At 43.4% G+C, this 25,131-nt stretch overlaps 1 protein-coding gene across 1 annotated transcript; it reads left to right on the top strand.

The window, feature by feature from the left end:
• Positions 1-24,497, top strand: mdfi (MyoD family inhibitor). The gene is made up of 5 exons (XM_071544506.1): positions 1-276; positions 1,543-1,744; positions 10,791-10,934; positions 19,444-19,815; positions 20,998-24,497. Exons 2-5 carry the CDS (start codon positions 1,594-1,596, stop codon positions 21,249-21,251), a joined length of 921 nt encoding a protein of 306 aa, XP_071400607.1. The 5' UTR covers positions 1-276; positions 1,543-1,593; the 3' UTR covers positions 21,252-24,497.
• The last annotated feature ends 634 nt before the right edge of the window (positions 24,498-25,131 follow it).

The following is a 25,131-nucleotide window of genomic DNA, read 5'->3' as shown; positions in this document are numbered from 1 at the left end:
ACTAACTTACCAACATCTGGTCTGCTGGAGAACGGGGCGAGTCGGACTGAGAAACTTCAGAGGCGGAGAGAAAACTATCTTCAGTGGAGAAAAATGCATTAAATCAAGAGTTTGTGACGCTTACATGAGACGAAGAGAGAATTCGTGACCGTGGAAAGTGACAAGAGTGGGGGGAACGAGGACGGGGAAGGTCGGAGAGGGAGAGAAGTCCACCTGGAGAGGTCAGAGAATGAATTAGGCAAACAACGGCTGCACTGTGTCCCAGCCAGCAAGAAGGTAAGAAGTTGTTGAAGTCGTTTCCCTTGCTGTTGTTGTAGGTTAAAGTGAGGTCTTCTGTATTATAAATCCAGGCAGAACAGGATCCCCAGGTTGGGGTTGAGCTCGGTCTGAGCATGCAGAGACTCGTTTTGGGAAAGCAGGGCACAGACGTGTAATAAAAGGTAAACAGAATAAAAAATGCCCGTAGTTAGTAGCCTGCACTCTAAATCCCACATTCAAAAGTAGCCTACATTTAAATGATGAGCGACATTGTTTTTAAGAAACGTGGGTGTAATAAAAAAATATATAAATGTTTGGACTTTTGGCACTGTTTTCAAAGAGTGTGTGTGGTGTGAGCTGTTTTCACTTTTCCCGAAAGTTCACAAACCTTTCACCATTTAAAAAGTAGGCTACACTAGCTACAGTTACTTTAGAGAGACGAAGTCGTTATGAAGCCAGGTATGAAACTGATAAAACACTTCTAAACCAAGTGTCTTGACTACAAGTTAAGTTGCAGAAATTGTCAAAACTTTTACTTGGTGCGACCCTCGGGAGCGCGCAAACAGCTGTCCAACTGAGATGATTGCGCAGGGAGGCGCGCGCAAAACACATGTTGGCACGTGACACATACAGCACTTGCCCAGTCTCAATAATTAGCCTAATTGTAAAATGGGTAGTCTCGGTCCTCTGATCTGATTGGCAGAGCCATGAAGCCGTTCTGAAATATCTGATAATCACACACCTGTGACCACATAGCAGTTAATTTAAGTTTTGATGGACTAACCGAAAATCATCCAGTTCATACCTATATGTTACCTAGCAACCACTTGGTTTAGCTGCTGTTCAAGAACTGCTGTAGGCCTATATGTATTGGCAGAATAACAACATTTCATTGTTATTATTCTTAAATTATTCTTGATTTACTGCTATTATTTACATTTTTTGAATTATTCACGATTGATATTGATATTGAAAAGATTTATTGGACATTTGTGTCCTTTCATTTTTAATACAAGGTTGTGTTATCGCTGTTTTATAAAAGCAATAAGCCACTCTATCACATGCTTTATAGTGATTTTAGACTAGCTGAGAGGGTTTTATGCCCCTTTCGAGTCATATAACAACACCTCTCAGCTGATCTATTATCACTGTAGAGCACAGCTTGGCTTATTGCTCAATTTAAAATACTATGAGACATCTTTCATGTGACCCATGCAGTAATTTCTGTTGTGGTTATATGTTGATTTATTGGCTTCTGTTCTATATCCTCTCTGTGCATCCCAGGCTCACTCCTTGCCCCCCTCCCCCCCACCTCCTCCCACAAGAGCCAGGCCCATGCCCATGGATGAGGAGAGGAGTGCCCCTGCCATCTCCCCAGAGCCACCTGATGATGGGGACCCCACTGTACCAGCTCCACAACCCAGTGCACACACAACCACCACCACAGAGACAACAAACAGCAGCCCAAACCCAAAACCCAGTACAGGTGAGGAACAGGGTACAGCAAACATACACAGACTGCCTTCTTGACTCCTTCGCCGTGTGTGTGTGGTGTGTGTGTGTGTGTGTGTGTGTGTGTGTGTGTGTGTGTGTGTGTGTGTGTTCGACAGAGAAAGAGGTTATGTGATAGGTCTGAACATGTAGTATTTATCACTACTAACACCAAGTTTTGTTAAAACCTCCTTTGTTGTCTTTTGGTGTGTCTATGTATGATTGTGAGTGGCTGAAAGAAGACAGAGTGAGCAAGAACGAAGTTAGAGAGATTAATCCATTCATTATGAGAGAGAGGAGCTGGTGGATTAGTGCAGACAGGGAAGATGTCTCCATGCTCTTTCACGCATGTGAACCTCATTATGGTAGGAGGTTGGCAAGTGTGTGTGTGTGTGTGTGTGTGTGTGTGTGTGTGTGTGTGTGTGTGTGTGTGTGTGTGTGTATGGCTGCATGAATCATATTTTCCTTTCTTTACTAGCTGTAGGAGACATTCTTACCCAGATACAAGAATGCACCCATTTACTCACCATTGTGAAAGTGTATTTAAGTTGATGATAGTTTTCCAAAGTAGAATACTCTTGAGTCATGGGTGTGTTTTAAAGCCTTAAGACTAGTAACTAGTAGTCGCTAATGATAGGTCCAGAGCCTGTGTTCCAGTGACTCCCACTAAGTCCCAGGAAACTCAGTGTGTGTTTTTGGTGGAAGGCCTAGCCATTCATTAGGTCAGAGGCCACCGACAGGCACAACTGTTGTGTGCTAAAGCGATCGGAGATTGGTCTATCTGGGGGACGTGTTGCCTTGTATCATGGATGATCTGAGGGGTCAGGGCCCACGCAGCTCTGCGGAATGATAAAAGGACTCCTGGGAATTCGGGAATGCCCCCCTGACCCTGCGATTGGTCATGGTCAGGGTTGACTGACAGTGGGGCGGGGACAGGAGGACATGGACCAACTCAGGGCAGCAGTGTCCCTGAATGACTCATCTAGGATCAGCTGAAACTTCCTTCATGCTCCTTCAAGCTTCAGACAGAAAAACACTACGCTGACTGTAGATCAGAGTGCAGGTCCTATGGGGTAATTAGGGTAGGTGTGGTTAACAGTTAGGGAAGTGTGCAGAGGTTTTAAGTGGCTTGTTGCCATGGGAACCTGCCACAAAAATCTTCGTTGGTAGGTGGAGTTTTTTTTTTTTTTTTTAAAAAGGCATGTCTCGACCCAATCTATTATGATTAATCCACTGAATTTACAATAACACAGGATCCACACACGCACATCTCTGTTCTCTGCTACATTGCGGTTTACCATGAGGAGTGTAAGTACAGCATCAGATTTAATGATAATGCCTGTGTAAAGAGTTTTAGAGTTATTAAACAGGAGGTTTGTGCCCCAACATGTTCTCGTGGCTGTGCTGACTTTACCTGTGCTAGCGCTTCAGGAAGCCAACACAAAGTACAACTGTGGCTTCTCCCACTAAAGTTAGACTATGTGTCTGGCCTGGTGTGTGTGTGTGTGTGTGTGTGTGTGTGTGTGTGTGTGTGTGTGTGTGTGTGTGTGTGTGTGTGTGTGTGTGTGTGTGTGTGTGTGTGTGCGCGCGCAGGCTGAGGGTAGGTGGTGAGCCGGGGTGGGGAGGGGAGGATTGGTCAGGCTACCACAGAGGGCAACAAGGCCCTGCTTTCAGCACTCTGCTCTACCCCCCATCCCTTAGCTGTGCAGAGTGATGGACCTGGCATCACACACATAGCAGTTAAGCACACACATACAGGTGAGCTCACTCACACACACATACACATACATACACACACACACACACACACATATATATAGGGCTCATTGAGGCCTGAACTGGACTTTTACCACAGTAGTGTGTGTATGGCTGCATGCCTGTGTACTTAATTCCTTCATATCTGCGCATATCTGCACATATGTGTGCAAGTGTGTGTCAGTCAAAGAATGGTCTAAGGTGATTTCACACCAACCAATCAAGCCAATCCCAACCATAATAAGCACGTAAAGCTGAACAAAAGTAATCTTAACTGAGCTCAGGAGCTGAGTATTCTGTATACTGCATATAGGAGCCAATTCATCAGAATGTACAACATGAGTGCCAAGATAGCTTCAGCTTCCAAAAAGAGAGATGGCCCGCTGGTCGCTCCACTAGGGGACAGCAGGCTTTCCCTAGAGGGTTTGTGATTGAAGCTCTGCTCAGTCATCACAAGACCATTGAACGGTGGTGTGTGTTGACAGATGTGTGCCTGTCTCTGTTGTGGCTTTCTACCAGAGCACAGAGCGTTGCTCTCACTCAGGCATGAAAACGCAATGAGGCTGCCTGTTTATATGGGAGCCTCTACCGTTCATAATACCACCACATGCTAGTCTCTCTCTCTCTCCCTCTCTCTCTCTCTCTCTCTCTCTCTTTCTCTCTCTCTCGCCACCTCTCTCAGTCTGTCTGTCTTTCTCCCCCTGACTTTGCCTCTCTCTGTCTATGTCAGGGTCTCACTGCCTTTATTTCCCTCTCTCTGTTCCAGTGTGTATTCCTTGTCTCTCTTACTATAGATGTTACTATTTGCCTATTTGTCTCTTTTTAGTCCTGAAGGTTTGTTGAGGCTGTTTGCGTCGTGTCTAATTTGGTTTCTCACACAGATTGAAATAAACTAGGAGCAATTTGAGGCATTTTTACAGCATATTTGAACTACGAAAATGAGCATGCTTTTTTTTCTTCACCACCTCGCAAACATTTGAGAAACTGTTGCTGCTGCTGCTCTGGTGGCCTGCACACACACACTCTCTCTCTCTCTCTCTCTCTCTCTCTCTCTCTCTCTCTCTCTCTCTCTCTCTCTCTCTATCACTTTCTCAATTCTTGACTTGAGTATAGTCTCCAGATCCTCACAACCCCTGTCATAAGCTGTGCTGACAGCTCATGTCATGATGTGATGTTACAAACTAGAGAACAAACTGACTGTCTTGTTGAGACACTTGAGCCAGGGGCCAGTTATGTCGCAGCGACATAGAGGATGGAAACCTCATCATGTGTGCGCTTGTCGTCTCTTCCACTTGGTTCAGGTCTACAGTTGTGGAGCTGATGTCAGGCATATCCTATATGTGCTCGAGAGCTGTGTGTATCTTTGGAACTGTAGCCTGTGTTTACAGGTTTAGATTACTTGTGTCTTTCTCTTCATCCTGGTGCTCTCTTACGTGATGTTGACATGTAGAATACTGTTGTTCTCATGCAGAATACCGAATATTGGAATTCTATACATGATACATAGAGACCTTGTGAGGATCTAGGCTTACTTTGTTGATATTATACTTTTGTTCTCATGCCATTTAAAATTGTTGGAATCATTTGGTCTCCAGATCTCTTAAGGCTTATCAGTAACTGTTTTATTAACGTTTGATGTGTCCTCTGTGTTAAGGGGATCCAGATCTGTCGGGCTCCTTGTGTTTAGATGCAGCAGTGTAGCGCTCCGCTAGCGAAGCAAACACATTTTCCCAGGAACCAGAGGAATCTCAGAGACAAAGTAGCACAATTAAATTCCCCTTAAGCCTGTTCAACAGCAGACAGTTTTTGTCTTTAATGAGCTTACACTGCTTCATTCTCTCAGCAGCTATAATCTCTGATTTTGGACATATTCCAGCGCTGCACTCTCACAGCCCCTCTCTAGGATGTGTGTTTGTGTGTGTGTGCGTGCACGCTCAACTGTTGGCTGGGTTTCAGCTAACAATTGTTTCTTCTCTCGTTTCCTTCTCACGGTGTGTGAGTGTGTGTGCACGTATGGGTGTGCATGTTTGTGGAGAGATGCAGATAAAAACCAAGCCATTGTTGTAGTTGTCAGATCACCTATTGTGTCCTTTTCTTTGAAGTATTCTTCGTTCTGGACAGAACCCCAGTGGTGGTGTGTGGTTTCAATCAGTTCCTGTCATTACTGTTGGCCAGAGAGCTACTACTGCTTTGTCTCCACTAACTCCACTCTGTTGAACATTACACTTTTCTGTCGCTCTCCACCTCATCTTTCATTTTGTCTTCCCTCCTATTCTCTGAACTCTTATCTCTATCTCTGTGTATTTGGAGATGAGTCAGTAGGGTGTGAATGTGCACATCCATTTGTGTGTGTGTGTGAATTGTGCACTGTGAAGTTTGATCAAATGCAGCACGCAGAGAGGTTGAACCCTGACAGTATTAAACAGCCTAGCTGCGGAACATTCTGTCGCTATATGATAAAAGTTTCACTTTCTTAACTCTTTGCGCGTGCATTTGTGCATGCGTATTTGTGCTTGTGTGTGTGTGTGAGTGTGTGTGTGTTGAGAGGAGGTCCCGTGGGTGTATATATCCCTTTGGCAAAGATATACATGCACAGGCAAACACACACACACACACACGCACACAGGCACACATGCACACACACACACACACACTCAAACATTGTGGCACTTCTAAAGGAGTATTAGTGGAGCTCTAGAGGCAGGGGTGAGCTGGTTTGAAAGGCAGCAGGTAAACCCTGGGACTGACAGTGAGACACAGCTCAGTACTCTGTTCTCTCTAAACCACCACCCCCCCTCAGAGACACACAGAGGAAGGAGGGGGCTGCGCTCCCCTTCAGGTGATTCAGGATGTGTCACATCATTTGCCTGCTCATATAACTTGTGTGTGTGCATGTGTGTGTTTGTATTGTTTTGATGTTCCTATTTGATCCATATGTTTCTGCTTTAACTGTTAAAGTTGTGTTTACTAGGGGACTGAAATTCCTCTAGATTGCCCCTTCAGGGCCAATGACACGTGTACATACACCAAACTACAATCACACACAAACACACGCGCATGCACGCGCAAACGCACAGTCAAGCATGCACAAACAAATACACATACTCACCCACACGTGTAAACACACAGCCAGCTCTACTCAGCAGCTCTTGATTGCTCTGGTCTGATTTGAATTAGAGGCTCATCTTTCTCAGATCTCAGAAATGGCTCTGAGGTCGGGCGGTTTGGTGGTTTGATGCTGATGCCAGCGCACGATTGGTTGAAGGCCTGCTTGGATGGCACTGGGGTTTGGTGGGGATGTGTTTAGCTCCAACAATAGTGGTTTAGAATGTTTACAGAGGGAAAGCTTAGGCTGAGAGTCCCAAGACTTACACACTTTTAACCCATGATGCTCCGACAGCAGCAAGAGTCTAAATGAGAATACATAACAAACTGCTAGATGGATGGATGGATGGATGGATGGATGGAGGGATGGAGGGAGGGAGGGTGATTGAACATGAATTTAGTAGGGATGTGCAGATATTCAGTTTGTGCTGAAATTTACTAAAGCAAATTGGTTGCATATCTTTAGCACTCATGTTGCCAAGGTGGGCAGAGATTCTCTCAGTTTGACTTCTGTCACACTTATGAGGAGCTTGCACAAATGTGTTGCTAGTTTTGCCATCTTCCTCTCTTGTGGAAATTGCAGTATTCTTTATGAGATGATTCAGAATTGTTGTTGTGGAGCCATGGTACCTTACACTGAACAAGATTGGCCTTTACTTTCCTGAAGTTTGCCCGTGCTGGGCTTTTGTGTGGCTTTTATAATAACATAATTACTGTTGAAAGCAGCTACAAGAGGATGAGTACAAAACAATGTGAGAGAGAGTGCAGAGGGTTTTTCTTACATGCCATCTGAAGTGTTCTAGTGGCTGGTCTATAGCCAATGCTCTTATTCAGCCATTTGAGCTCATAGCTCATAGCTGCATAGTTCCACTCTTTTAAAATTATTACAACCTATCTCAATATTTGAAAAAATAAAAATAAAAATCAGCATCAAAAAGTCACCATTGATTCCTGCCAAAGAATATTCAAATATTAATTTATGACCCGTTCTTAGTATTTGGATAAAATCGATGATACTGTATATGCATGGATTGATGGCAGATGACTAGATTTGTGAATGGATAGGTGAATGGATGGATGGATGGTTGGATGGTTGGATGGATGGATGGATGGATGGAAAGATAGATAAATAAATATATACATTGCATGCCAGTCACATAGTCTTTTATATTCACATATCTCTAAACTAGACATTTGGCAGTGTTGAGGGCAGCAGTTCTCATTGGTGGCTTTCATATCTGAAGCAGGCTGATTGAGACTAATGGATACAACATGGACGACTCTGCCTTAGAAATGGCTTCCACATGCAGGAGACAAACACACACACACACACACACACACACACTCACTGTAGAATGTGTATGGACAGAGCTGGTACTACATATAGGGAGATAGTGTGTATGTGAGAGTCGGAGAATCATTGGAGTGCCGTATGCAAGTGTGACTGTGTGTGTGTGTGTGTGTGTGTGTGTGTGTGTGTGTGTGCGCCACTGTGTAAGAGAACATAAGAGCAGGAAGCACTTCCCATCCCTTCAGGTCCTGTTTACATCTTCTCCAACTTCAACGTGTAGAAATCCCATTACACACACAAGTGCCCGCAAACACACACACACACAAACAGATGAAAGCATACGCAAACACACAGAGCCTCAGATGCCTGAGACACTGTTCCTCTTCATCAAGGTTAGACCACCTTTGCGTAACCAAGTTATTCAGACCAGTAGCTTTGAAATATTTTCCATCGGAGATAGTGGAGATAGTGTTAATTTATTGTGTGAATATGAGCAGGCCAAGTGTTGAGGTGTTTGGATGTCTGCAGGTTGAGACTATTTTAGAATCCTATCCTATTTAGTATTCTACTTTTGATTTAGCCTCACTAGGTTATATTGATGGTTATGGGTTCATCCCTGTTTCTACATGTTACATTGTCAACCTGCACTTCCTGGTAAGCAGCACATTTTGTGAGCCTGTGAGTTTATTGGCTATCATTAGCTGAGTTTGATAAACAAATTTGCACATGAACAGTTGTTTTTGTGTTGTTTTTATGAAGTACTCAACAGTTTATTTTCACCCAAATGTGATTTGTGAAAATGATTCCATCATTGAAACCTTATCGAGTTAAAATAATCCAAAAGCTACTTTACTTGTTTTTGAAAATTCCTTTTTTGTGGTTTTGAAATTAAAAGGAGGTGTGCATTCAAATGTACAATGCAGGCTAACAAACAGGCAGTAACGTCCTTGGTAAAAGCTAGGGCTGAACAATTAATCGAAATTTTATCGAAATCGCAGTATGGCCTACTGCAATTTTCAAATCGCAGGAGGCGCAATATTTGTTAAAGGCAAAATGTGTGTCAAAATACCATTTTAAATTAAATATTGTCGTGCTGCAGAGATGTCCTGGCCTGCACGTCATATTCTACAGACTTAAGAAAACATCTTTGTTTGGTACAGATCCCCGCAAAATCACACCATAATAATTTTAATACGTTTTTCAATAAAAATGAGAATAATGATGTAAAAATTATCATTCCCTCTAATATCGCAAATCATATCGCAATTGCAATATCAGTCAAAATAATCGCAATTAGATATTTTTTCAAAATCGTTCAGCCCTAGTAAAAGCCTCAGGTCTCAGCAGTAGTTCTGCAGCTGGCTCTGAAGGCAGTCAGGCTGAAAGCAGCAGTTTGAGGCAGGTTTGAAATAAGCTAGTAAAGAAGCAAAAAACAGCCAGACACCTAGATGTTTATATACCACCATAGACAAACAACATGGTGTCTGCTTTTCACACTCATCTCATAAATAGCCCAAAATAGTGTCTCTGTGTGTATGTGTGTGCTTGAGTCATGCATGCTTTTTCATATGTATGTGATGTGAGAGAGCACGTTCTTGTGTCTTTTTTTGTTGTTGTTGTTTTTTTTTACATTTCATATGATTATACGACTTCTTTGTCATGGAATAAAACTGTCCACATAATTTTGCTTTTCCTTATTTACCCCAGGGCACTTTAGCCTGGGGTCCTATTCTTTCACCAACTCTAATTTACAGCCACCACACCTTTGCATGTGTGTATGTTTAGCTGTATAAAAGTGAATTTATCAATAGAGTTATGCAAAATATGTAAAGGGATTTATTTGGAAGAGAAGAGAGGGAATGAGAGCTTGAGAGGAGGAGTGTGAGAGGCAGGGGACAGGAAAGAGAGGACAGATAGAGAAGTGAGGGAGAGTGGATAGAGTAAATAAACATAGCCGGGAAGTGTTGAGTCCACGCACAGGACGTGGTTTGGTTTGAGTGTGTGTGTGTGTGTGTGTGTGTGTGTGTGTGTGCGTGTGTGTGTGTGTGTATTTATCAAACCCAGCTGGCTCCCATTTGCCCAGGAATGAGTCTGCACCTCTCAGAGGCCCAAGCCTGCCCTGCTTTGAAGGCCTATGTGCAGTGTGTGTGTGTGTGTGTGTGTGTGTGTATGTGTGTATGTTTTTGTTTTTATAAACAGTGTAGCGTGTGTGTGTGTGTGTGTGTGTGTGTGTGTGTGTGTGTGCGCGCGCATGCACGTGTGTGTATGTGTGTGTCTGTGCATAATAGCAGCTTCATTAGAAGACTGCATGGTACCAGTGAACACATAAAATACCCAGACACGTATTTACTATATGTAATATATATACGTCCTCTTGTTCACATCTAAACACATACACACATACATTCACTGTTAAACACACACACTCACACACACATAGACCCACACAGAGACTCCATGTTTCACAAGCATGCACATAGACCCCTAAACAGTCCCAAGGGGTTAGATTTAACTGCTTCCAGATGCAAGTTCAGGACACAGCACAAACTAACACACACACACACGCACACACACACACACACACACACACACACAAAATCTTCTGCTTTTTTGCAGTCAGCAGAACTACTCTGTTTAAATTTATTAAGTGCTGGTGGATGGGAAATGACTTGGCAGCAGAGAAGTTTACTAGAAGTGGGCAAACAGCTTGTTGGTGATACCTGTAGCATCAACATGAAAGGCAGCTACACATCTAGTAAGGAAAGCTGGAAAATACTTTACTAATTGCTGTGATGTTATTCAAAACTGAAATTCAGTTTTTTTATTGTGTGTGTGTGCGTGTGTGTGTGTGTGTGTGTGTGTGTGTGTGTGTGTGTGTGTGTGTTTCCAGATGTGGCCAATACCTATACTGAGCCCCTCATACTGAGGTCAAAGGTCACCCCAGAAGGGTTGCTAGGAGACGGAGGGGACAATGGCAACAATAATAACAGTCTCTCACACCCGGACCTTACAACACCCAGCAAGAGTATTACCTGTAAGTAAATACAAGCAGACTCACACACACACACACACACACACACACACACACACGCACACACCCAGAGGAATTGGTGAGTGTTTTGGTTCCATTACCGATCGCCGGTCTGATGAGTCACGTTGTCCTGACCTTTAACAAATACATTTACACACCCTGAAGAAATAGGTCAGGTAATCTTACTCTCACACACACACACACACACACGCACGCACACACACAGACGCAGACACAGAAATATCTACATTGTCAGCTAAGTAGGTTAGATTTCTGATTTCCCAACACGAGCAAGTCTACACCCAACTCTCCACACTTGAAATGAAACACCTTGCCTCCTTTCTTCCACCTCCCTCTGCTTCTCCACATTTTATTCTCTCTCCCTCTGCTTTGTTGAAACTGTGATTGTTAGGGTATTACCATGACAACACTAGGTGAGTCTGGCTAGCAGTGTAGTTTTGGCTTGTTTTTCTCAGGTTCCTTTAGTTATCTACGCCGTATTTGATGCATCACTGTATCAGTCAGTCAAAAATATGGATTCTTAGATTTGATCTGATTCAATCTCCCCTCATTTGTGTTTGATATCACTGTTTGACTGTTTGATGTGTGAAACAGATTATTGACTGATCCAACCCGCTCCTGGTTCTCATTGCTGTAATATAAAATAGACCACTGTTGCCTAGTTGGCATAGCTAGTTGGCAGTGGCATTGGAGTGAGAAAATTGCAGGAGAAGAGATGAGAGATCCTCATCTTGTGTGTGCTCTATTTACGCACAGCTTTTCCGAACCTAAACCACTCCTCAAAATCATTGCCCTCTCCATTGGGTATATCAGCACCTCTCCACCTCAGTTTGATGGTGTCTTGTGTCCCACTACCTCCCCGTTCTCCTACCAAAGTTATATCACCATCAGCCACACATTCTCCTCCCTTTTCAGTACAATCCAACAGTAATGTCTCAGTCTATCTGTATCTCTGTCAGTCTCTCTCTTTCTATTGGTCTGTCTCTCCCTCTTTCTCTCTCTCTCTCTCTCTCTCTCTCTCCTCCCCATGTGCAATTGAGGTCTTACTCCAATCCTCTGTATCACAGCCAAATGTTACACAAGTATGCTCTTTCATTGCCCCACCGCACATATTCGTCTTGCTTGCATTCCAATTTGAAATCAGAAGAATCTCAAACTAATTCTCAAACTAGTTCTGCTCTGTCATCTATTCACTTAGATGACAAGCTCAACAGTAATAACGGCCCCAAGCCTGTAGCTACGTTGTCTTAATGCATGACCACTAACCTAAAAGCATTATAAACATTTTAAGCGCTCTACAGCAGTCTAAATCTGTCCTTCCTGTCCTTCCAAGAAAAAGGAGGGATGGTGTAAGCGAATGAGTGATGGATGGAAGGCGGAATAGAGGGACGGGAGGTAGGTTGAGCAAGCGGACATATGAGCATGTGTTACTATGAGCTTTCTTCCTGGAATCCTGGGCCAGTCATGGGCAACACAGACACACACACACACAAACACACATTCACACACACACTTGCCCCATCATAACAGGTAGTTTGCGGTAACTCAATAACGAGAAGTTACAGTCAGGAAGTGGATAAGTAGGTGAATGCAGTGTGTTTGAGCTGTGTGTGAGTGGGTGTGTGAATGTCCGCTGTCTCTGTCTGTGTTTGCGCCTCTACCTGTCCTGTCTGTTGTGTGTGTGTATTTTCTGTCCCAGGCTGGGAGAACGACTAGTCTGGGTCTGATCCCACATTCCTCTCGCTCTCTTGCTTTCTCTCTCTCTCTCTCTCTCTCTTGTTCTCTCTCCCTTTTATTTTACATCCCCATAAAATCTATGAAACCCACCAGCTCCATATGCTGTGCAGGGAGAGTTACGCAACAAGGTTTGGACAAAATGTACGGCCATGTACACCAATCCTCACCGCCTCTCTCACTCTCCCTCCTTCCATCCATGCCTTCTCCGTCTTCATGTGCCTCCTCCCTTCATCCATAGCTTCCTCCCTCTATAACTTACACAATTGCACATGTTTTCAAGAGACTTGAACCGCAATCTAAACATTGCTAAGTAGTAAACTTTATCCCTTTCTGCTGTGAACATAGACAGTATATGACTGTTTGTCAGTATGATTATACCTTTGTCTCTTTGACTCTGTGTATATGTTTATCTGTCTCTCTCTCTCTCTCTCTGTCTCTCTTTCTATCTGTCTGTGTCAGTTGTGCTAGTACAACTCGTGCTAGTGCTAGCTACTTGTGCTAGTGTGAGCCTCATAACTTAAGCCACTATTAGCACAACTGCTGTGTAAACATGTGTCTCTGTGAGCTTCAACTGATGAATCAATCATCATCTGTTCCTCTGGATTTATAATGAGAGATAAAACATTAGAAAATAGCAATGACTCAGGTCTGTGGTGAGGTCATGGCTGTGTGACATCTGTGTTTATGTGTGTCTGTGTGTGTGTGTGTGTGTGTGTGTGTGTGTGTGTGTGAGGAAACAGAAGCAAAAACAAAAAAAGTTCTCAGCCCATATGCTCTGTCTCGCAGTGATGACATCATGGCTGTAGCATGTGTCTGGCCCTGGGCTTATGACAAGCTGTCTGAGAACAATGTGCAGAGAGCTGTTAACGTGTGTGTGTGTGTGTGTGTGTGTGTGGGTGTGTGTGCGTGTGCGTGTGTGTGTGTGTGTGTGCGTGCGTGTGTGTTGAGGCGGGGGCCTCTGCGTGTGTTTGTATCTTGATGTGTCTTTTTCAGAAGTGTTCCATTCACTTCATTATGAACTGAGTCTTATGCGCACACACACACATTCTAGCACACAGTGAAGCTCCTTGTCAGTGATGTCATTAACACACACCCCTCGGGCCCACTGCTGTCTTTGACGTCACAGCAGGATACACTGGTTCACAGATGTTTAACTGCTTACACACATGTTTGGACTCATGAGGAACTAATGACACTGGTACTGCATCACACAGGATCACAGCAACGCAGGGAAACTTCCACTTTGTTGCTCTTTCTCAGTTTGAAAATTGTTCGGCACAATGAGAAATGAGATGAAAATAAGAGAAAGAGGATAATCTGTTTATGTATGTACGTGTGTGTGCGTGTGTGTGCAGGGGAAATGCTGAGCGGAGTTGTTTGTTATAATCTAGTCATTAAAGGGGAGGACATGTGCGATGGCTGGGCCGGTGTTGTTGGTGGGAAATCTAACAGGACTGTGACACTGCCTTTAATTAGAGACTGTGCTAAACCTCGACACCGCCTTCTGCTGTGTCTGCAAATTCTCTCTCCCACCTTCTCTCTCTCTCTCTCTCAATCTTTCTTTTTTTCTCACTTTCTCTTGTTCCAACTTTGCTATCGCTCTCTCGCTTTCTCGGCTACCCCACTCTCTCACACACACACACACACATGTATTTACCATCAGTGAGATAACAGTGACATAGAGTTGAGTGGTGGAAAGGCCAGCTGTGGGAGGTGATGTCACAGGGGTCAGGTCAGGGGTTATAGTGTATGTGGGTGAGGTGAGTGTTTGATGGTTAGTGGTTGATGTCTGGGGTCAAGATTAGTGTTACTGTGTGTCATGTTATTCTTGCCACACTCACTGTGCTTTCTCTTAGTCACTCTCCCGCAAAATACAGCCCTCGTCCTCTGCTGCTAGCTACTGTATGTTTCCATTCGTCTTCCAAGTGAATTCATGCAAACCTTTGAAATGTTGCAAAAAATTAAATGTGAAGTAGGTGTGTTTCCAGCACCTAGGTTGAAGTAATCGTAGACTTTCTGAATGTCCAAAAACGAGACTTTGCAGAATTGATTCGTGATGGACAACTTGTTGTTGTCCTTTTGCATTAACTAATGATGGCTATGTTTCATGCTTTGACCTGAAGACAGAAACAAAGAAATGCACCTGGCAATATTTGAATGCAAACAAGAATGGCCATACAATCACAATGGGCACCTTATAGCAGGGTTTTACCTTGGTGCTACACGTGCAGGCAAGCAAACGTAGTCAATCGAACATCTATATTATGAACTTGGACCCTTGTCTGTGGCCCCAAATAACTTTCAGTGCAGAAGTGGCTTGATTCATTCAGGAAAATAGTTGACAGGTGGTTGGCAAAATATACAAAAAATAAACATTCAAGTAAAGAAATAAAACAAGTGGCTTTTCTTCTATTCTAATTGTTTTATGACAATTAACCAATATGGGCAATGAAGCAGCATTTAACCAGGCAGGAACCAAACATGCTAGTAAAAGATATTCTATTTTCCATCATTAGGCAATATAATTTTCAGGTAGCTGTATATCTTTAAGCATTTCACAAAATTAAGAAACAGAAAAATACCAAGTTTCAATAAATAGTTCATGGTTCACATGCAGTGTTAGAACACTGCATACAAATTACGGGCTAATAATTCAGACGTGAGCCAACCCAGTGTTAGAGGCTACTGGCTAAACCTCTCTCTCTCTCTCTCTCTCTCTCTCTCTCTCTCTCTCTCTCTCTCTCTCTCTCTCTCTCTCTCTCTCTCTCTCTCTCTCTCTCTCTCTCTCTCTCTCTCTCTCTCTCTCTCTCTCTCTCTCTCTCTCTCTCCACTCTCATACACACACACTCTGTGCAGTTATTTAGCAAACAGACCTGGCTTGCCTACAAGTAGTATTTCCTCTCTGATTAAGAACATTATTTACGCATCTTGCTGAACACTGATTGCTGCTTTCACTTCACTTTTGCTGCTTAGCGAGAGCGGGTACAACAGCGCTCATGAGCGCCGTCCTGCTGGTTGGAGTATCGTATAGCAACCAACAACAGAATGTGGGAAAATCTAATTGAAAACAGTTCTAAATCACGTTTTACAGCACTAAATTATCATTTTTCCATTCTGGTGGCTTTGGTGCTTGCCAATTATGCTTTGGTGCCTGCCAAAAAATTCTCCATGCAGAAAAACCCTGAAGGGAATGACAGCGGGTAAGACATTTCTGGGAGGTCGTGGTGGACAGATAGAGACATTTTAGAGTGTCCAAACCCGATTTTGAACTGTTGTGCAATGAAACTGAACCATTTGTTGAGTCATGCATGCCAAGCCTACAGCATTATTTGTTCAACAAATTTGTTATGGTTGAACTATTTATTGTATAATTTCTTTATTGACAAAAACATTCCACCTTAAGCAAGCCTGAAAACATTTTTGCAATATTGAGGATATTTTAATACATGTTGCAGTTTGCATTCAGGTTTTATAATTTGATACATCATAATTAGCATTGTGAAATATAGATACTCCCTCTCCTCTTCTCTGTTGTGCTAGACTAAGTAAAAGAGGATAGAGGTGTCATGTGTGTGTGTGTGTTTGTGTGTGGTTAGTAAGGTGGCAGAACTGTCCACCAGCATCAATGCATGCATCATCCATCCATCCATTCTTCCATCCATGCATACATCCTTTCAACCCTATTTTATTTCCTGATTGAGCTATGTTAGGGAACCCGTCACAATTGGTCTGATCTTTGTCTGCAGTGTCACATGTTTGATATCATTTGAATAGATAATGATTAAGAATAATGAGATAGACAAACTGCACAGGTTGCAGTGAGGGCTCAGCACAGATGTGTAGGACTAAACAGGGTTGGTGTGGAGGCTAAGGAGAGTGACAGGAGAGGAAACAGCAGGATAGAGCAGTTGGGGCAGAGCCTGAGACAATTCACAGTCATTTCTGTGACTCATATCACCAGAGGATAAGTACAGAGAGGGATGAACAGAAGTTCTCTGGTCTGGGAGGGAAGTGTGTAAGTACAGGGTAGTTGAGAGACGCCAGGAGAGGAGGAAGGGGGTGGGGTGGGGTGGGGGGGGTGGGGGGGATAGAGGTGAGCACTGCTGCAGTCAACCGACAGTGACTCACTCATGCTTGCTCACTAGCCAGACACATGTGCGCACACTCACATGCACAGACACAGACACACACACTCTCTGCGGTTTCCCAGTCTCATCATGTTAACCCCACAGTCATTTAGCTCTTTATTTGTTGTTATTTTTAACTAGCTGCCACTGCTGAATCATTGTGTTTATGAGTCACACCCATGCATCCTACTGCCCCAAATATGCACAAGCAGCAACCCATTTCTCCCATTTTGCTCCCTCTCTCTCACTCCATCTTTCTCCTTTTCTTTCTTGCTTTCAGACAAAGGGGCCTTGTGTGTGTTTGTGTGTGTGTATGGGTGTGTGTCTGCATGTGTTCTTGCGTGCATATATTTGTGTGTGAGCGGGCATTGCTGCCTAAACTCAAGCTCTGTGTGGAGACAGTCATGACTCGCTGTCTCTGTCTGTCTGTCTGCCTGCCAAATCCACCTATTTACTGCACACACACATACATACACACAGCATACACAATGCACTCACAAGGAGTATGAATGTTCTCCCCTCTATGATTCATCCATACTGCTCTTTCAGTCTCTACTTATGCATTAACAGCTGAACTATAGCTATTGCAGGCAGAATCTCCTGGAGAACAATAGAAACCGAGGAGGAATACTGAAAAACCCGTGGACACCATCCCTCCTCTATCTACTCCCTGCTTCTCCCAAACTCAAATTCCCATGCTGCCCAGTGCAGGGTAATAATAATAACGTGCAAATGGTTAACAGGGAGCCAGAGGAAAGAGAGGTAGAAAGGGAAGATATGGAGAGAGGGAGGGAGAGAGGAAGAGAAGGAGACATAACACAGCAGAGCAGCAGGTATTGACTTTTGACATACTTCAGAGGAGAAAGTATGTTTCCTTCTCACTGGCTCTGCACACATACATATACATATACACATGCACACACACACACTGGCCCTGCAGCTTGCCAAACATCTGGAGCGAGGTTAGAAAACGCTGAATGAAAGAATCTTTAATAACACTGGATTGGTTGTGTGACTGCGGCTGTCAGCCAATCAAAACAGGCCGGGCTGGGTTATCTGTCTCTGAGCGGTTATCGAACGGACGCTTTTATTGCCAGTCGTGTTTCACTGCTACAGCTCAGGACCACACTGTTTGTTTGCCTCTCACTGTGTGTGTGTGTGTGTGTGTGTGTGTGTGCATGTAAGAGAGAGAGCGAGAGAGGGAGAGAGCGAGTTTCTCCTTTGATATTCTATGAGTCTGTTGTACTGTACCCAGCCCTGTTAAGTCTCACCACACCTCTCGACATCTTGTGCTTTCAGGTCAAGAAAATATTTAGGGCCTCAATAGGATGGTATTAAATACTACCATAATATATAAAAACCAGGCTTCCATTTTACTCTTCTCTTCTTTTCAGGGCGTGTGTTTGACTTGGCAGCAAAGGTGTGCTTTTCACTGCCTTGTTCTCTCTAGCAGGATAGTTAGTAGCTACTTGGTGGCACTTGGAGGTAAAATATACCAAGTGGCATATCCAGCCAAGATCAACAAATCTGTGTGTGCATGTGCTCAAGTGCCTGTAGATAGTGCATGTAGATTATTTTAAAATCTCAGGTACTGAATGGAATCAGGTTTTCAGAGAGACATATACTCCTCTCCCTCCCTCTGCCTCTCTGTCTTTCTCTGTTCTTTGCCCTATATCTTTCTCTCTGCGTGCCTTGTTGTGTAAGAGTCTAGACAAGAAGGATCAGGGGTCAGCTCAGTAAATACATGGCTCTTCCCATGAGCCTCTGCCTTTGGGGTGGGCTGTGTCCTTTGACTCAGTTTCCCAGAACCTCCCTCTCTGTGGTGCTGCGTCAGCAGAAGTCTGGACACACACTGAGAGGGGCCTCAGTCCTGCTTCTGTGCTGCACACAGCTCAGGGGGAGGTCTTCGCACATTATGCACACATGTTGGCAGGCATGCTGCTCCTATACACATGCATGTGCACACGCACACTTTAAATATTGCATTCTCATTAACATACAGTATATAAGCACCTATTAAATTCTTCAGTTCTATGTACTAGTTCATACCCACATCTCAGATACCTTTAATACAGTAATACTTGAATTCTATGCACCAGTCCCTCTTTATCTACATCCTATACTCCCATGCACCTCATATACTGTGATCATACTATAAAGCAAGGAATCTGTCTGTATGTGTGTCCTTCGCATAGCTCGAGAACCGTTGGTCCGATCTACTTCACACTTGGCGGGTGTGTTGCTGGGGACCCAAGGACGTGCAGTGTCGGATTGGACACGCGACACGTTCAATATTAATAAACTTTGAATAAACAAGCGAACAGCGCTCTGTGCAGCAGCAGGGCTCAAAGCAAGTGACTGATAGCCTACGCCTATGGTGTGTTTTTTTTTTTGTGAACGGGCACTGCACTAGTTTTTCTAATACTTTAATTACTTTGCATTAGTCACTGTTAATGCACTGCAGTGTTTTGTTTTGCATTGTTCACTCTGGTCTTGTTTTTACTCTTGTTTGGAATATGTTGTGACCCCAAGATTTTTTTTTTTTTACCTTGAATTGAATTTAAAAAAATGGATGTTCTTTTCAGCTTATTGTAAATGCTTATACTTTTGTCCCTGCTCTCCCCCAGGTCAGCCAGCAGCCAGATCCACACCCATTCACCACACCCAGCCATGCCGAACACAGCCCAGCAGCCAGCTACGCAACGGAGCCAAGCACCACACGCACGCACACTCCCCTCATACGCACTGTCCGCATCACACGCACACACCTCACACACATGCACTCCACTCCAACGGGGTCAGGAACGGGGGCCCTCATGAGCGTCCTAAGCTGGGCTCTCTCCCGAGAGGCGGCTCATCCACCTCCTCATCCTCCTCGGCGGGAACCAAACACACCAAGAAGTTGCAGTCCAACCCCTCTATCACCTCCCAGAGCAGCAAGAGGAGCAAGAGCAGCTCCAAGAGCAACAGCTCTCAGATCCCCACAGAGGCACAGGATGGTGAGAGTCAGACGCTCATAGAGGGACTGGGAGTAGTTGGAGAGGGAGGGATACATAACAGGGTTCAACATTAAGATTTTTTTCCACTTGCCCGGTCGGGCTAGTAGGTCAAAATTTTTCTTGCCCCTAGTATATTTTTCACCAGCCCACCAGCCAATAATGGAAATAACCTCTTTTTCATAAATGTAAGTACTTTATTACTGTAAAATATATAATATTGACAGTTCATAATATACAGCAGTAAAATGACTGAAAAATAAGCAACAAAAAGGTAAATAATTGATAAACTGTAAGTAAACTTGAAATGTATGCCTTTTAACAACTATATAAAATTCCAAAGTATAAATTGGCCTTTATAAATTGCTGCTTATTCAGTCATGAATGGATGAGCCCTCTTTACCAAGAGATAACTGATTTCTGTAGGTATAACCAGCAATAATATGGAAAAAACTAATCAGGCCAGTAAATCAGTAAATCTTGCCATTACATTAATCATACCCGACGAGCAGTTATCAGCCGCCTGCTTTGAATCAAGGCTTGCTCTACCAGCTCTTGTCATGGGCATTGAGTGTAGGTTTGTGGTTTAAAAATGAGCCAATTTGATCCGCCTCACTTGAAATCCACAACAAATGGTGCAAATGGTATGGTATTAATTCATCATTTTCAACCCAAGGTAACTGTTCCATGAAAGAAACAGCTTTTTTCTTTTCACTTGGTATAATTCAAAGTACACACTGTCATGTCCACACAAATTCTTAATGTCGCTGGGTCCCTGAATAACGCTGAGCTGGCATCCGATTGGATTGTTATTGGAGGAGAGTGGGCCAGTGGCAGAGCAGAGAGGCTTATCACCGGGTGAGATATAGTAAGACCAGAATTTTTTTTTTTTTCAGGCACTGGCCCTGTCGGGGCCCAACTGTCCCACGTCAGTATCTTACTGGCCCCCGGGCATTGGGCATTCCTTACTGTGAAGCCCCACATTGTTGAGAATATTTTCCTTATCCAGCATTAACCGATATCCCACTCATAAATATCCCATGATTGCCAATCTATTCATTCCTTTCCTTTCCCTCTTTCTCTGCCTCTCTCTTTCTATTGGTCTGTCTCTCCCTCTTTCTCTGTCTCTCTGTGTGTCTCTCTCTCTCTCTCTCTCTCTCTGTCTCTCTCTCTCTTTCTCTGCAGACTGCTGTGTTCACTGTATCCTGGCCTGCCTGTTCTGTGAGTTCCTGACTCTTTGTAACATCGTGCTGGACTGTGCCACCTGTGGCTCCTGTGCGGGTGACGACTCATGTTTCTGCTGCTGCTGTGCGTCGGAGGAGTGCGGCGACTGTGACCTGCCCTGTGACATGGACTGTGGCATCATCGACGCCTGCTGTGAGTCTGCAGACTGCCTGGAGATCTGTATGGAGTGCTGCGGCCTTTGCTTCTCCTCCTGAGGCACTGCAGATGTCTGCTACACATTCCCAGAAGCCCAGGAATGACTTGGACTGGTGTCTTATCAACGCTCCGAAGTGCCTTGCCCAGTCTCTGTTGTCTCAGCTAAGCCTGGCCACTGTGGTTCACGCTAGATTGGCTGGCCTGGTCGGTTCAACGATATCTCCAAAGCTTTTTACAGGGTTTGCCAAGCAGCAGAACTGACCTAATGCTGAGAGCAGTCACTGGTGAACATTTCCTTCTTTTAGACAAGGACACTGGCCTCTCCTGCCCACCCTTGTCATTGCTGTTGGTCCATTGCTAAACAGCTGGGTGTATGGTGTATAGTGAGTTCCAGCTGTGGTCTGTCAGGCTGTGCGGACTAGGCCTCTGGACCCTCACCGAACAGGCTCTTATTACAATGGAGCCCCTTGTGCCTTCTGAATGACTGGAGTTCCCCAAGCATGAAAAATGACCTCCAAAGGCAAATGAGAAAATGGCTCCATTTAACCGGATTTTAGTGTTTCTGGAGATAAGAGCAGCAGCATAATGGGAAAATGGGTGCTCAGATCTCAGTAGAAATGTAGTCTGTCCCTCTGTCCTTGGCAAGGTTAAAGTCTTCCAGTTTGATTGCATATGGTCGCTTTTGCAACGCGCACAGTCCATGTGGAGGATACATCCACTGCTGTCCTTTGTCCCTGTTTCGATGTACTAAATAGAGGAAACCCTAATGGTGGCTAGTGGCAATATTATAGACATTTCTTTCGTTATTATGCACCTCACCTAAAGGACTTATTCAGAGAAGAATCATATGAGAGAGTCACGCGTCAGCCTGGAGATGGGTCCCATCAAATGAGTACTGTAAGTGTTGGATAGCGTCTGCCATGGACACATTCTCTACTCGAACATGTGAAGGGAGAGAGTTCTAAATTAAAAGGCTCTCCTCGTTTTGTGTTACACATCTTGTTTACTTTTACATTTTTATCGAGGGGCTTTGGATGTATTCAGTGAATTCTTGTATAGGGAGCATTCCTGGTTGGAATGGTCAGAACTGGTAGAGGACTGGAAGGCATCATCTCTTTTTGAATACATTTCATTTATTTTCGTCATTCTTGCTAAGTGAACAAATGGCCATGGCTTAGCTAAAGGCCTGTATTTTCATGTAGATTCCTCACCTTTACCAAATCTCTATTAATCCTTGTTTTGTAGATTTTAGTTAAGATATTTGCATTTCTCCTCTAATGTGAAAATCACATTTCTGTGTTATCAGGTTTTGCCGGGCTCTCTGTAAAGCAGACATTGCTCAACATCTAATTTAATTCCCTGAGTGAAAATCTTACGATATTATGCTAAGTTAGATCCATATGCTTGTAGTATGAATGGTACGCTTTTGATAACAGGACTCACACTCTCATCTGCTCAGACGTATACCTTCTCCAACCCAATACCTCTTGAGATGTCACCTAGATCTGTTGTGCATTTTAAACCGACTTGATACAAATCTCTCTCCTCTCTGATCCAATACTGTTAGTGCAATCTTTTTTTCTCGGAAATACCAAGGAGTTTGCTGTTACTGGATCTTAGTTTCTAAACCTAGAATTACGTGTACATAGAAGGTTTTTGCTATGCTAATGTGGCCATGGTTTATTAAACCCTATTTTAAGGGCTGAAATGTAACACTGTTGATTATGAATATATGCTAAGGCTATAATCAAACTGATAACACCCAGGCAGAAAATGCAAGCTTTGTGAATTCAACTAATGCAGTTGAGAAGATATTATAAATCTGCATGTCTCTTAATGTGAGATTGAACATGTTTCACACGTTGGGTCATGTTCAAAATCACTTTGAGACGAAATCCTGGAAAGCCCTGGAAAACAATGCAATTCTGTACTGTATGGAGAGATTTATGAAGGGAGAACTGGACTATATGACGCAGTTATAGGTCAGAAGCAATCACAGATGTCATAATGATATGGTTTGTTTGGATTTGAAGACATCTGAGTGTGCAAATATTTCCATTGAATTCCTTAAATGTATTCATTGCTGAAAGAAAACACATTTTTGTTTTCAGTATTTTCCACATTAATGATTATCACAGAAACTTCAAGGCCATTGCCTTGTATGCATTTATAATCTTACTTCCTGGAACCTGGATATTGGATGTTAAGGGCTGGCCAACTGTGCTAGTAGTCTGAATTTTATCTTAGCCCAGATGAAATTACCATACTGTAGCCCACTATGATGTCATTTTGTTTACACTACCCCCATTTAATGGCAATTTGCATTGCTGTCCTGGATATCACAATAAAATCTCTTGGTTTAATACAGAATAAACAATGTGAACTCCGGGCTACATGTAACATTCCTGTTTACAGACTTTTCTTCTTTTATTTTCATGTTGGCTGCAGGCTTTAGCCTTATTACATAGCCTCACTATTACGCTACATAAATTGTCCTACTGTACCCTAGCCTAGCCTGTAACAACAACTTCTTTGTTATAACATCTACGCAACAACCCCATCTATCAAAGCATTCCCTAATGCCTACAAATAATTGCTTGTTCACCACATAAATAATAGAGAATCACTGAAATTCATAATATCATGAAATTCAGAAAACTGTATATCTGAATGTTAGAACACCATCGATAAGCATCAAAGAAGAAATGGATGAACTGAACAGGACCAGCCAATTAAGCAATGCCACTCTGTCATCACTTGCTTCTCAAATTCATCTTACTCTATCTACTCAGTCTATTCACCACTAAATTTACTCACCAACGGGGAGCTGGAAAGTTAGATTTTCATGGCTGCTCTTTACTTATCCTTCCTTTCCCCCCATAGTCATGACTTGACAACACTGTACAGTGATGGATCAGAGTGTTGGAGATAGCTTTAACTACAGATGTGTCTTCCTCCACTCCCTGGCTCATACATTTATCCATACATAGATTCACACACGTGTTCAAGCATGCAAACTCTAACCAGCAGTAGTAATTCTTGACATTTCAGCAACATTTTCGAACAGTCAAAAAGGAAATGTACTCTACATTGTCAGATCTGTGTTGCCTCATCTCTGACACTGTCTAGCTTTTCTGTTTCTCTTAGTCTCCTAGTCCTGTCCTGCCCTATAACAGGCTATTGAACAACATCTCATGAACATAGAGGATAAAATGTTTGTCAGATCAAATGCTCTGGTTGATGCAGACATCTAGGGCTTATGTCCAATGTGTGTAGTGTTTACCCCTTTGTCATGTAATAAAGTGACTGAGTAATAGACGTAGTGCATCAATGTTAGTCTCATTTTTTGACCTTGGTCACGCACATCTTTTACCCTGCTGCGTTTCATTATTTCTCCTTAAATATAATGTTCTAATCATCTCTTACCATTTGGAGATTTTCTCATAACCCTACCAGATTAGCTGTCTCGGAGCTGAGAGGAACAGAGAGAAAACAGAGAAAAAAAGGGAGAAAACAGAGCAACAACTGGGCTCATGCAGAACAGAGCACTTTAATGTGTTTTTTAAAGGCTTGCCAAAGTCGTTCAGTAGGAATGCCTGTTCAGGCCAATACATCAATGTGTGGAGAAATGCAGGGGACTTTTTCTGTTAGAGATCTCCTGCTTCTTCTGTCTCGCTCAATCCCTCCCTCATCCTCATTGTCTCATTCTGCATTTCATCTTTACAGAAGAGATCAGTTGTTACATTTCATGAAAAGAAGCCCTGTCCCCTCTATGTATGCATACTGTATACTGTACGTGTGTGTGTGTGTGTGTGTGTGTGTGTGTGTGTGTGTGTGTGTGTGTGTGTGTGTGTACAGTCCACTGGGTGTGAGGTGTTGGCCAGCCTCTATTTCTTATAGACTCTGTGTAGAGGTCATTGATAAGAGGCCCAGTGTTTG

The sequence above is a fragment of the Centroberyx affinis genome, unplaced genomic scaffold (genome assembly GCF_046629955.1).
Source record: "Centroberyx affinis isolate AG114_WGS23_722 - 3 ecotype Tasmania unplaced genomic scaffold, CSIRO-AGI_Caff_v1 ptg004593l_1, whole genome shotgun sequence".
Taxonomy (NCBI): Eukaryota; Metazoa; Chordata; class Actinopteri; order Beryciformes; family Berycidae; genus Centroberyx; species Centroberyx affinis.
This window is presented reverse-complemented; position numbering and strand designations above follow the sequence as displayed.

Bases quoted from the DNA above. Each gene is read 5' to 3' on its own strand.
- mdfi (XM_071544506.1), top strand. From the start codon at position 1,594: ATGCCCATGGATGAGGAGAGGAGTGCCCCTGCCATCTCCCCAGAGCCA. The intron at 10,935-19,443 runs GTAAGTAAATAC...GCTCTCCCCCAG, and splicing joins ACCCAGCAAGAGTATTACCT to GTCAGCCAGCAGCCAGATCC. The intron at 19,816-20,997 runs GTGAGAGTCAGA...CTTTCTCTGCAG, and splicing joins CCCCACAGAGGCACAGGATG to ACTGCTGTGTTCACTGTATC.